The sequence below is a fragment of the Heteronotia binoei genome, chromosome 2 (assembly GCF_032191835.1).
Source record: "Heteronotia binoei isolate CCM8104 ecotype False Entrance Well chromosome 2, APGP_CSIRO_Hbin_v1, whole genome shotgun sequence".
NCBI lineage: Eukaryota > Metazoa > Chordata > Lepidosauria > Squamata > Gekkonidae > Heteronotia > Heteronotia binoei.
In genome coordinates, this window is record NC_083224.1 from 93568380 (window position 1) to 93582607 (window position 14228).

At 42.2% G+C, this 14228-nt stretch overlaps 1 protein-coding gene across 1 annotated transcript in view; it reads left to right on the top strand.

The window, feature by feature from the left end:
* The window catches only part of SZT2 (SZT2 subunit of KICSTOR complex), a 139239-nt gene that overhangs the window by 15415 nt on the left and 109596 nt on the right, over positions 1-14228 (top strand). The window contains exons 6-9 of the mRNA XM_060233013.1: positions 5135-5294; positions 5541-5647; positions 6865-7075; positions 9969-10139. Coding sequence (XP_060088996.1) covers positions 5135-5294; positions 5541-5647; positions 6865-7075; positions 9969-10139 — 649 coding nt within the window. The remainder of the gene's footprint in view (positions 1-5134; positions 5295-5540; positions 5648-6864; positions 7076-9968; positions 10140-14228) is intronic.

A 14228-nucleotide genomic window follows, 5' to 3' on the forward strand; every position in this document is an offset into this window, starting at 1 on the left:
ACATGATTTGGCTGTGACCTATATATCAGGCAATTTTTGTTCATTGTTGATGCACTTCCCAGGAGAGTTTGCACCAGTATGGTAGCAGAAAAAACTTGGGAGAATGAAATGAAAGCTTATTTGGACTGCAGACTCTGATCCATGCTGTGACAAATCAATGGCTAGAAACTAAATATACCTGTATTTCTATAATATAGGAAGTTTCTAATAGTGGTGATGATGATTTGTATAAATTATTGATGATTTATAAGAGTATACCCTCAGAGAATGACTAGTCCCCTGCTCAACTTTTAATGGCAAGTTGTGTTAGAGCTAATTTGCCCATAACTGATGATTTGCTGAAGTTTAATAATGAATATTTCAGGAGAATAAAGGGAATTCATAAGCTGAAACAAAAATATTATTTTGACAAGAGAAGCTGTGATCTTCCAGAAATTAAACCAGGGAACCAAGATTACATAGCCAAGGTTTTATGTGACATAAGAGCTATTCTGTGTGCTCCCAAGAGGTCTCAGGAAGTGCTAGTTTTAGTTTCAGTCAACTGACAGGTGATACGATCAAAAGAAATATGACAGGGAGGTCCCGATTAATTATCCATGATGCATCAATACTGAGGCATTCAATGAGAAAGATGAGACCTCCAGAATGACTTACAGAGATATACAAATGGGACCCGCAGATTGTGTTGTGAGCCTCCTCCCCCCTGCCACACCTCCAGTGCTGTTTCTCACAGTCTTGTTGGTTGGAAAAGGTTTAGGAAAGGCAACCTAGGTACAAAGGCGGGTGGGGGAGAAGGCTCCTTCTCATCTGCCCCCTGTTTGAGCTGCCCTTCCTAAACTTTCCTGTCAGTTTCTAACCAGTGAGACTAAGGCAATGGCACTGGAGGTACTGGCTGATGATCTTTTCCCCATAATTGTATTGATTAAGTCTTTCACAAGCTAATATGATTCAAACAGTGCAATCCTAAACCAATTTACTATACATTTGAGTCGGTTGAAGCCAATAAGATTAGAATGATGTAGCTTTGCTTAAAATTAGTGTTGGAAACTGTTTTTCCGTTTGTGTATACCTGGTTTATATATAAGTAAGAGATCCGGGTGCATATGCCACTGGTTGCTCACACTCATTATGTTTTGTAAGAGCACTGCACCCAATCCATATTATGATATGTTGGTGAGTCTTTCTGGGATGTATCAAATATTACTTTAAGACTATCCAGGATTCCTCCTGTTCTGCATGATATCATTCATTTTTTTCTGTTCAAGGACTCTAGCAATGTGTTGCTTTTGTGGATGAATTAGGGATGAATTTTCCAAACTGGATATCTTTGTCTGTGTTTCCTGTTTATCAGGTTTCTTCCCTTCAGCAGAAATTACATCTCAGTAAATAAAACCAGAAATACATTTCTCCCTAATCAGTTTTAAGTTTGCAGTTTTTGTAGAATTCAGTACTTCTCAATGTCACCAAACATGCTCTTATTTAGTTTCACAGCAAATTATAATGTCATCCATGGATGTGATTACTCACTCATATAGCACATATATGGTCTTATAACAGATTTCTGGGACAACTGTAATACCAAATGGCAACTGAAGAAATTTTGATTCTTCACATGGAGTTCTAACCAGACTCAATTTGACTTTTCCACTTTTAACTTCTACTGCCCTAATTCTGAAGAACCATCCAGATGCAAGCTAGGCCATTATCCCCTCTATAGTCGGCAATGTGAAGTGATCATCGTTGATGTCTCTTGAATCCAAGCATGTGGTCAGCTGGGTTTTACTAAAGGGCTTACCCAGTCTGTTGGTATTTAAGCATTTTTCACTGCATACAGGTCCTCCATCCGTTTGAGGTCAGATTTCAGTTTCTCTCAAAGGACAAATGGCACTTTCCTGCACAGGTGGATAACAGATTAACACTGCTTTGTTAATCTGAATGCATCTTTGGCCTGGAAAATGCCCAGTCCTGTAAGCAAATCCTGATATCTTTATTTGAATGTCTTATACCCTTGGTTAATATGATACTGTAATGCAAATATGCTTAACCTAATAGTTTTCTACAAACTGCTAAGCCCAATACTTTTTTTGTTTGCAGTGCTGCTTCCCATTATTTGTTCCAGAGTAACCAGAAATGTTGATTTTTGTTGATTCTAGTTTTGTCCTTACTAACAAACATTTATAATCCTGTTCAGCTAATATATTCACTTGAGCATCAATGTCCAGTTTAGATGGTATGACTGTCACTCATCTGTATTGGTAAAATCTAGCTTTGTTCTTCCTGCTTTTTCTATATTAACATAAAACTTCTTATCCAGAGTATCTTCAGCTGCATACTCTGCTGCCTCCTCCTCCTCCTCTTCTTCTTCTACTTCTTCTATTACTACTACTACTACTATCTGGCAGTATCTTGCAAAATGATAGTGCTTCCCACAATAAAAACAATAGTTTTCCAAATGTATTATGCATTTATAGAACATGCTGTACAATATTTGCATGCTTGTCTCTTCCATTCCCCACCCTCAGTAGTTGGTTGTGAGGAAGGCCATTCTGTTCTTGACTGGTTTGTACTTTACTCCTCAAAATTCATGGACAGCACCTTTAGCTGAATTCAGATCTTTGGCCTGTGCCTTGATATGCTCTTGACAACTTCTGGTGTATGTGGGGTTATAGTTGGCAGTATTGAACAACAGCATAGCAAAGCTACTTTCTCTAGGGGCAAGAATAGAATCCACTGGGCTCAGCTGATGGGCCCAGTGGATGTGCAGCCTGGATTACTCTGAGTCTAGAAAACCAGGAACCAAGGGATGAATAGATACAAAATAACCACAAAACCTCACTGTGCTCAATGCTCTTGCTGTTAATTTCTTATATAATTAGTATTATTGTGTCTCTTGTGTTTCTTATATAATAGATACATGTACAAAATTACAAAATTGTAAAGTTTCCTGTACATACAACAATGCTCTATATCTGCCCAAATGTATGTTGCAACAGTTCAATTCCATTGGGAGGAATATATATTCTGGAATATATTTATATTCCATTGGGAGGAATATAAAACTATGATAATGTGCATGTATGAGATTTGATGCACATATGTAGTGAAGTGTTTGATGAAAAGGTAATATGTACACTATAGTCCAGGGGTGGCCAATGGTAGCTCTCCAGATGTTTTTTCCTTACAACTCACATCAGCCCCAGTCATTGGCCATGCTTGCTGGGGCTGATGGGAGTTGTAGGCAAAAAACATCTGGAGAGCTACCATTGGCCACCTCTGCTATAGTCCAAGGGTGGCCAAACTTGCTTAACGTAAGAGCCGCACAAAATAAAGTTAGATGTTTGAGAGCCACATGATATGAACATCAGGTGTTTGAGAGCTGCAAGACAGGATGGAAGGCAGGCAGGCATATAAATGGGGGAGGGAGGGAGAGGTGGGAAGAAAGCAACTTTATCTTAAAGTGCATTCTCCAAGCCATTGACAGCTTAGCTTGGAGAAGTGATTTAAAAAGACAATGTGGTGGGAGCTTGGAGAGCCACACAATATGCATGAAAGAGCCAATTGTGGCTCCTGAGCCACAGTTTGGCCACCCCTGCTATAGTCATTGTACTGTTGCAGCATACATTGGGCAGATATAGAGCACCGCTGTATGTACAGGAAACTTGACAATTTTATAATTTTGTTACGTGAGAAATACAAGAGACAATAATTGTGAATAATAAGAGACAATAATTGTGAAAGTTTGTATACTAATGTTTATTGTATTAGAAATTAACAGCAAGAACATTGAGCATGGTGAAGTTTTGTGGTTATTTTGGATAACTTCGATGCCTTCTGAGGACTAGACTTGTCTAGACAAGACTTTTATCTGGCAAGTACTTCAGCTATATGAGCAGCTTCCCCGGGCTGATTTATTCAGAAGTTTACCTTCAGTAATGTAAATGTGTATTCAGAAGTTTACCTTCAGAAGTTTACCTTCAGTAATGTAAATGAAGTCAAGGAATGATTTCACACCAAAGCTTAGGATTGCTTTATTTTTTCTTCTTTCTCTCAAGACAGTGAGCACAATTATTCTTATTGTTAAGGTACCTTGGACCTTTCCAGCACCCAAATCACCATCACTGCCCAGTTTTCTGTTTCTGCCCTGGTGACAAATATCAATACCCTAAGAACCAGTTTGTGGAATTGGAAACAAGTAGATGAAAGCAATACTTGATCATGTGCTCTGTTTGTCAGCATTTTCTCATCTTATTGTGATTTCTGTCATTTTCCCACATTAATTTGCTTAAGAAGTACAGAAAAGAGTCAACAGCACCGAAACTAGTGTTGGGGTGGAGGCATGGTAGTTGGAAGGGTGACCTCAGGCTGGGACTGTACCTGAAACTATTTAAAGGCATGCTGATTCCAGCATATACTGATGACTTCAGAATTTTTCATATGAAAGAGCTGTGATGCTGCCTGTTTGCAGAAGGCGGGGGGGGGGGGGGGGGAGGAGGTTGAGCTTTTGTTTATTCAGTCCATCCCATGTTGACATCTTGCTGCAAAGGACCTGCAAGGGTTAATGTAAATGTTAACAATACACAATAGGCTGACAGAATTCCCCAAACAATTTGCAGTATGGGCACTCAACAGCTATTGTCATATAGTATGATAATAACATGCCTCCAAGGCAGACACTTGTTTCTGCCAGACAACTGCCCTCAGGCAAACCTTGAAGAGGCTGAACGTTCCTTTGTAGGAGGGTAACTGGAAACACGGGGAACAGGGCCCTGGACTTTTTTTTAAAAATTAATTTATTAATGTTTTATTGCATTTTATTATATAATGTATTGTTATAATCATGGTTCATTCCATGTCTTGTAAGCCGCCCTGAGCCTGCCTTGGCGGGGAGGGCGGGATATAAATAAAAATTTATTATTATAAGTATACTGTTGAGTGTTGTCTTGCATTCATTTTAGAAACTTGACATCTTAGGCCTGGGAATACAACAGAAGTGCAAGAGATAGCTGTTCAGTGTTTTTTGGTGGATTGGCTAGCATTAAGGCAAACCCTTTCTGTTGAGAGGCAAGATTTGCATACTACAGTGTGGATGAAATTTTCTGGATGCAGCTCACAGACTTTTGACTTCTTGTTTCAGGTGGATTTGTCATCTCTTAATCAGGAGCGTGTATGTGATTCCCAGGAGCCCTCTGGGAGGAAATTGGGAGTGTCCATGGTCACTGCTGATGTTGGACTTGTCAGCATGATTCGGCAGGGAATTTTGGCATTGCAGCTGCTGCCCTGTAACTCCAGTGCAGGTTAGCCTTTTGCAGTCTGCCAGACTAAAGAGCAAGAGCAATGGGGCATTGAGGCTAGCCTCTGGCTGTAGACAGGAATACTTTGAATGGATTTTGTATGGTACTTTTGTCCTTGAGGAAGGAGGTATTTCACATTTTAAGTAATTATTTCTCTGTTCTATTTATCAACACATATCTATCTCAGAATTCTTGCATTCCATGAGGGATGTCTTCCTTACTCTAACTGTCTCTGCTTGTTATTTACAGGTATTATTGTGATCACAGATGGTGTCACCAGTGTCCCAGATGTAGCTGTCTGTGAGACACTACTCAACCAACTGCGCAGTGGAACGGTGGCTTGTTCGTTTGTTCAGGTGCTGTGTGAATGGGAGAGTGATGGGCACTGAATTCATTAGTATTCATTGTTGCTTAATTGTGTAGATGTGATGAAGGCTAGTCCCGTGGCTCAGAGTGTTAAAGGTGCAGTACTGCAGTCCTAAGCTCTGCTCATGACCTGAGTTTGATCCTTGGTGGAAGCTGGGTTTTCAGGAAGCCGGCTCGAGGTTGACTCAGCCTTCCATCCTTCCGAAGTTGGTAAAATGAGTACCCAGCTTGCTGGGGGGAAGTGTAGATGACTCGGGAAGGCAAACCACCCCGTAAAAAGTCTGCTGTGAAAACGTTGTGAGAGCGGCGTCACCCCAGAGTTGGAGGCGACTGTTGCTTACATAGGGGACCTTTCCTTTTTCCTTTCCTGTGATGAAAACTAGTCCAGTTTTTGACACAAACTGGGCAGTTTCCTGGGTTGATGACATTCCAAGGGTAGTCTACCTCAGCGATGTAGAAAAATTGGCAAGAAAGATGCTGCCTACATGTCTGGATTCACTCACACACACACACACCCAGTGAATACTTGAAGGTGAAATGGGGGTTCTAATCTGTAAGTGATAGTGCCCAGAAATTAGGGATGATGCATGGACCAGATAAACTAATGTGGAATACAGTTTACTTTGGCTGAAATTTTAAAAATGTAAATAAGAAAATAGTATCCCAGTCATTCTTGGTAATTTAGGGTTGGATCCTGACTAAGCTGACGGCTTCTAATGACTTCTCCTACCTCCTCCTCATGTTGTTCCTCATGACCCCCTGTCCTCCAGGAGCAGCACTTTTTGGAGATCAGTGGGCTGCAGTGGGAGGGAGAGGCAGGAAAGTTCCTCAAGAGTGAGAGATGTGGAAAGTTGATAGATGTTGATGCTTATTATGGGGTTGAGTGGAATTTTTATTATTTGCATCACCTATTTTATAGGCAATGTACTAACTTAAATTTGCTTAAGTATATATAAGCATTCAAATCTTGCAAGGCTAGTAATTGCATACTTGCAGATATGTTCATTACTGTGGGTGTTGTAAAACACAATTACTCTGGGTGTTGTAAAACACAATTACTCTAGGTGTTGTAAAACAGTGTTTACAGAAACTCCCCTTTTGAGGTCTGAACGGGTCAAAAGCATATCTATCTGCCTATCTACCCTGAATGAAATAAATGGCAAAAATTGTGCCAGAGAAAGGAATCAGTATATTTTCTCTCACACAGGTGGGAGGAGTCTACTCCTATGACTGCAGTTTTGGTCATGTCCCCAATGTGGAACTCATGAAGTTTATTGCCATGGCAACATTTGGCATGTATCTTTCAACGTGCCCTGAGGTGGAGCCTTCTAGTTTGGACCTGAATGTCTATCACAAGGCTTTTCTACTGTATACCTTTCTACGCAGTGGGGAATCTCTGAATCCTGAGTATTACTGTGGTGAGCTTAACTTGCATGGAATAGAAAGCTTATCCACCCTGTCCTTGCCAGCAGCGGAGGGATAAAGTAGCTGAGCTAATGTGAGATGGTTGATTGTGTATTAGTGTTGCCTCATCCAGGTAGTAAGTATGATGAGTTTCATACCAGATTGTGCATCTGTTCATGATTGTGCATCAGCTAGGGGTGGGGGAAGATTGCAAGGAAAGGAGGCTACCAAGAGTGGGCCAGGGGAAGGGCTACCTGCAAGCAGCTTGCTTGAGGAAGGAGTGGAGGTGGCTTCCAGTGAACAAAGAGGCTCTAGGACTGGAAGCAAAGAGGACCAGGCCCCAGAGAGCAGATCCAGCCAGAGCCACTCCCTAGGTGAAGCTGGGCCAACAGATAGGCTCCAAACCTAGAAAAGGGACTAAGGATTTGAATGAAATGGATGGTATGTTTAACTATGTTTAAAACAAGAGTAAATAAATGATGAGGGTAAGCTAAAAGGAAACTCTGTGTGATGAGTGCCCCTACCTCTGAGGGGCCATTGAGAACAAGAGTGAACACCGTGAAATCATCAGTCTTAAAAGTATCCATCTCTTCCAGAACTGCTGACCTTCCTACTAATATCAATGCTAATTTCTGTTTCTGTTCACTCTCATCCATTTGACCACATTTTCAAGATACTTATTTAATATAGAGACAGCAACTCCTGTTTGTTTCATTAAAGAAATAGAGTGCTGTCATCATCTGGAGTTACAGAATCAGTTATCAATATGCTGTTTCTCTGTGGTTGCATGTACATGGGAGCAAGTCTGAACACTGAGATACTCTGTATTGCAGTGCCCAGGGAAAAGATTCGGCTTCTCCAATGACCGTTCTTTGTGACACTGTACAAAGGAAAGGCTGAAAGCATTAGAGGGCTATCTCCAAGATACAATGTTCTGTGCAGTATAGCAAGATGCTGTGATCCACTGTATTAAAAACTATTGGCAGAACTATTAAGATAGAGCTATTACCTCTTTTCCTCTCCAGATGGAGATCATCCACTAGGGCTTCTAAAGCTGCACCATAAATTAATTTATTTATTTCATTGGGCTTCTAGCTTGTCCTCCCCTGTGCAGCAGGCTCTGGGTGGGGTTACAACATGGTTGGTACCTGATTGAAATGGGTCAGGGATAAGGTTTTGTTCAAAAATGCCAGGAGATCCTATGCCACCACTCATTCAGTAACCTTGCCCAAGAATGGAAAACTTGAAACTGATCAAATATTAGCCACATCACCTGATGTTTAATTATATGTATTTTTTCCATAGGGAAGCAAATCACAACATTAATTTTTTTTTTGGGGGGGGGATCCTTTATCAAAGATATGTTAATTATTTGACCAGCAATTTTCCCTACCTCATAGCAACTACATTTTATAAGTATGATATGTAAAGGTCCAATTTGTCTCCACAATTTGAAGCAATCTCTCTGCTAGAGAAACAGGTCCAAAATTAGCTATACATTTCTGACACACCTCCTACGTAGTCTCTGTATTAAGACTAGGAAATTGTTATTCCCTCAAAGCATGAGTAAACACCCATGCTTTGAGGGAATAACAGTCTACAGTTGCATTCCAGTAGTCTGCTTGATGGTGACTGCAAGTGACCCTCCTAGGGTTGCCAAGTCCAATTCAAGAAATCTCTGGGGACTTTGGGGGTGGAGCCAGGAGAAATTAGGGGTGGAGCCAAGATCAAGGCTGTGACAAGCATCATTGAACTCCAAAGGGAGTTCTGGCCATCACATTTAAAGGGACAGCACACCTATTCAATTCCTTCCTTCCATAGGAAATAATGAAGAATAGGGGCATCTTCTTTTGGGGCTCATAGAATTCAACCCCCTGGTCCAATCTTTATGAAACTTGGGGGGTATTTTGGGGAGAGGCACTAGATGCTATAATGAAATTTTGGCGCCTCTACCTCAAAAAACAGCCTCCCACCCCCCCACATCTCTAGGAATTCCCTTCACCCAGCTGGCAACCCCCACCCCCCAAGAGGGAATATTCTCCTCCGAGCCCTTCTCCCCCCCGCCGCCCAAATGTAGAAATCTTCATCGTGTCCCGCAGGTCAGCCAGTGAGGGCATGCAGGCAGTTCCCTAGAACTACAAAGAATTCCAAAAGTCCAGATTCCCGGAGGGGGGGGGGGCTTAGATCCAGCCGAGGAGGACTTTTGTTCTCCACCTGAAGCACCCCCCCCCCTGCGCATTTCTAGGCATTTCCCATCTTGGCTGGAGCTGACCTCCCCGGCCCCCCGCCGCCCTTTACCGAGGCTCTCCAAACCGGCCGGGGCACCGCGCCTTCCCTCTTCAGCACAACAAGAGCCTTCCAGCCACAGGGCCAGCCCGGCTGCGTGCGCCTTCCCAGCCGGACTCCACTCCCGGCGCCTTGGCTCTCTCCAGCCCCCCCCCCCCTCGGGCCTGGCTGAGCAGCGAAGGCTGCAGGGAGGTCGCCGCTTGGTCCCCGCGCCTGCGACGCCTGACCGGCGCTGCTCCTCCAGCCACCAAAGGCGAGGGCAAGGCAGGAGGCAGGGCCCTAGGGAAGCGCTGTGGCTCGCCTCTAGCAGCAGCGGCGGGCAGCCAGCCGGGAGTGAGGCGCGCCCGGCACCGCCGCCGCCTCTGGAGCCGCTGGCTGGGCTGCCCTCAAGGGTGGGAAGGGAAGGGGCGAGAAGCTGCTAGGTGGGAAGGGTCGCCATTCCCCCCCGCTTTCCAGATTTTTGTCCAGGGGGGGGAGAAGGTTCCAAACCGGGGGTCCCCAGGCCAAGCGGGGGATTTGGGATGCCTAGACCCTCCCAAGGTGCTTTAGGGCCTCTTCTTAGGGCAGATGTGAGAGATGTGGTGAAGGTGGCTGTTGTATGATTGTTTGCTGTTCTTGCAGTGTCCCAGCACAGACTCTTCAATGAACACCTTGTTTCTGCAAGCAGCAACCCTGCCCTGGCTATGAGACGGAAGAAGCACACAGAAAAAGAAGTGCATGCTGACCTTATCAGCATAATCTCTGTCCGCCTACGAGAAGGTTATAGCATTCGTGAAGTCAACATTACAAAAGGTGACTCTTTAATGTGATTCTGCTTTGTGAAATTAATCAGTCACTCTGAAAACCAGGAGTGTAAGCTGATGCACACAATGTACATGCCATGTAGGGTCCTCTTATACTCTTAAGAACCTGTGTGTTTTAGTGGCTGCGGTGTTGGAAAGGATGTGAAGAACTGCAGTTCAGATTTTGATTCATCTGTTAAGTTTACCAGGTGGTCTATCTCCAATCTGTCCCATGTTCTTGTTTTGAGGTTTTCTTCTCATTTTTAAAATAGATATAAATGTACCAATATCATGTTTTCCATCTCTTGGGCCTCTGCCTGTAAAAGGCTTCTTTTGTAGACACCAGTCCTTGCCCTTTCTTGCTGTTTTTGAGAGACTGAGCAGAGTAGCCATAAGTCATTGCTATTCAGAACGTTTAAAGCTCACCTGTCTCCCTGCACAGCAGTTAATGCTTCTTTCCATTGGTGTAACTGGAGTACTGAAAAGTGTTAGAGCCTCAGTTGCAAAGTGTGATGGTTTTCAGAGAAAGAAAGTGACTAGACTCATGAGAACAGCTGCAAGTCTCAGTAAATTTATAGTTCAGTTTTCCAATTTTCGCTGCATAATAGTAACCAAGTGTTGAGGGATTATAGCCTGATTTGGGCTGCATTCATAAATAACGGCAAATCAAGGTTTGTTATTAGATCCAGTGTTGATCTGAAGCAATAGAACAAAGTTAGAGTCCAGTGACATTTTTAAGACCAACAAAGTTTTATTCATGGTGTTAGCTTTTGTGTGTCAAACACATTTTGTCAGACAATGAAATTGAATGTAATGAACAGTACTGTATATAGGGAGTAGGCAGGGAATAAGCATTCAAAATAGTGAAAATGTTTTTAACAGATTAAAAGAATAGTAAGTTTGGTTTCTGGTTATCATCTGCCTGGGTTCAATTGGGGAGGAACAGCAAAGACAATAAACATGTCGGAATTGGAGATTAATGGTGAGGGTCTATGTCGTTAGGTTTCTTAATTGTAAAGAGTAATAAATTCAGAGTCTGTTGTCTTGTCCCATTGGTCTTCTCTCAAACATGGGTTAATCTAATGACATATTTTTGTTAGAGGTACTTCTGTCCCCCTAATTCCATTCTAATATGTAGCGAGCAGGTCTGTTTCCTTCTCCCTCTCTCTTGCTTCCTTCTGCATCACAGCTTGCTTTTCCAGGCCTGCTCAATCACACAGGAGCCACAGAGCAAAGCCTCTATCTTCTTCATTGGCTGAGGCTCCTCCCTTAGGTAGGGGAAGGGAGAGCTTGCTTTGCCAGGCTCTCTCAATTGCGCAGCAGAGCTACTGAGCCAAGCCTCTCTGCCCTCCATTGGCTCAGGCTCCTCTGCCTCGTCATCCCCTGTGGAGGGAGGGAAAGAGTGAGAGTTTACTTTGCCCAGTTTCTTCAGTTGTATGGGAGACCTTTAAGACCAATACAGTTTTATTCAAGGTATGAGCTTTTTACCTTGCTACAAACACAGAGAGAGATTATGTGCTTTGTTGGGCTGTTATTCCACAGCTCTCCTGGTTGCAATTGGGTTCCCCTCCACTTTTTCACTGTATTCATGCTCTCATGATCCAGTCTTTCTCAGTAGGAAAGCAATGTTTAGATGAGGAATAACAACGCCAGTGAGGTGGATTAGGCTGAGAGTGTGTGTCCAGACCAAGTTCACTCTGCACATCTCCGTTGCAGACTGGGGTTTTTGAACCTACGCTTTCCATATAAGTAGGCTGATGCTGATCAGTATACATTGTTGTCTGTATTCTTGCACTGCCTCATAGGACTTATAGTCATTTATCTAGGGAAGACTATTGTTTTGTAAACAAAAACATAGCCCTCAGTTTGTGTCGTGGTACCTCCTCATGTTCTTAACCAGCACATGAAGCAACTTATGTACAAAAGCTCACAATGTCCAGCCTTTTCATGTTGTCCTCTGGGTCTTAGGCTCAAAACATTGACCATGAGAGTTCTGTAATGAATGTCAATAGAGCAAAAGTAGGCTTGCAACTTACAGATACACACCTTCTGGTCGCCGCACCTCAAAAAGGATATTATAGCATTGGAGAAAGTTCAGAAAAGGGCAACTAGAATGATTAAAGGGCTGGAACACCTTCCCTATGAAGAAAGGTTGAAACGCTTAGGGCTCTTTAGCTTGGAGAAACGTCGACTGAGGGGTGACATGATAGAGGTTTACAAGATAATGCATGGGATGGAGAAAGTAGAGAAAGAAGTACTTTTCTCCCTTTCTCACAATACAAGAACTCGTGGGCATTCGATGAAATTGCTGAGCAGACAGGTTAAAACGGATAAAAGGAAGTACTTCTTCACCCAAAGGGTGATTAACATGTGGAATTCACTGCCACAGGAGGTGGTGGCGGCCACAAGCATGGCCACCTTCAAGAGGGGGTTAGATAAAAATATGGAGCAGAGGTCCATCAGTGGCTATTAGCCACAGTGTGTGTGTGTGTGTGTATATGTATGTGTGTGTGTGTGTGTGTGTGTGTGTGTGTGTGTGTATATATATATATATATATATATATATATATATATATATATTTGGCCGCTGTGTGACACAGAATGTTGGACTGGATGGGCCTTTGGCCTGATCTAACATGGCTTCTCTTATGTTCTTACCTGAACAACACCTGAACAGCATATTCAGGATTGCTATAGCACAGACATTGTTTCCAGATTTTGATGCAATTATTCAGAGCAAGAGGTATCAATAATCACAGGCTGTTAAATAAGCAAAATATTGGAAGAATGCTAGGAGGGCCAGATCAGATGGGACTTTGTGGGGCCGGACCATATGTGTCATAAAATGTAATGTGAGGTAGAGGAGACATAAACCTTATAAGGGATACAGGCAAACACAATTAAATATATTATTTTTAACTTAAAATGCAATCATGCTTAAAACTCTCGCAATATGTTGTTTAAAATGGAAAGGTGGGGGAATAGTGGGATTTATTAATGCAATTTTGAAAAACAAAATATCAAGAAAAAGCACAAGGATCACAGCAGAAATTTAAAATATAAAATGCTCTGTGCCTGGGAAAACAATGAAATGGTATTGCAAGCTTCTCCCCCCTCAGGTTCTACTCAGTTTGGCAGTAGCTCTCCAGTTTAATATCCCCCATTTGGCTGTGGGTTCCCAGGTTAGAGAAGTCACGTCAGGTCCATTCAGCAGAGGCAAGCTGACCCAAAGCATCAACCCTTTACTTGCAAGGACACAACTCCAGGAAGCATGAGTTTTTCAGATGACTATAGGAATGCTGAAAGTGAGACTATCTCCACTCCATTTGAAACACATTGCAGCACAAAGTTGCAAGGAAAACATGGAATGGGCCCTATCTATCTGGGTATTTTAATGTGGCTCAAGGTTATCAACCTAGATATTTTGAACTGTTGGTCTTGTTTTATTGGTTCAATGCTTTTAACATAGAATACTACATTTCAGGTTATATAGGTTTAGGATTTTTGAGTTCAAATATTTACCACTTCAAGGGTGGATCGTTCCATTGTTTTGAAAACATAGTTTTAGTGCACTTTGTAATAAATACATATATTTTGTTTAATTTATTTCTCAAAATTTCTCTCACCCAACCTTTGGATATCCAGCTTTCTTCATTGTACAACTTTTTCCATATATCCTCCATATATAGTAATGGGGAATATTATAAGATGAATTATCTTGATCTTGTCCACCAGCAACGCATCCTTACACTTAAGAATGTTTCCTGGCTCCTTCATGTGGTGTCATCTGCTTACCTCAAATTTTTAATGTTCCTTCCACCAATTTTCACTGCATCTTCATCTACTTGTGAGGACGGCAGGCTAGAAATCGAAGATATAAATAAATCAATCTAAAACTAAACCAGCTTCCCTTAAGATATATTTTGCATATGGATTGAACATGTTTTGTCATTATCTCTATTTAGAATTCAGTTATGTAGGTGAGAAACAAACCATAGTTTGTGCTCTAGACATAATAAACTATGGGTTATTAGAAACCTGGAAGTCTTTCTGTACTTTCCATGATGGATGTCTGAAAGTAAACTTTTTACATTCTGTG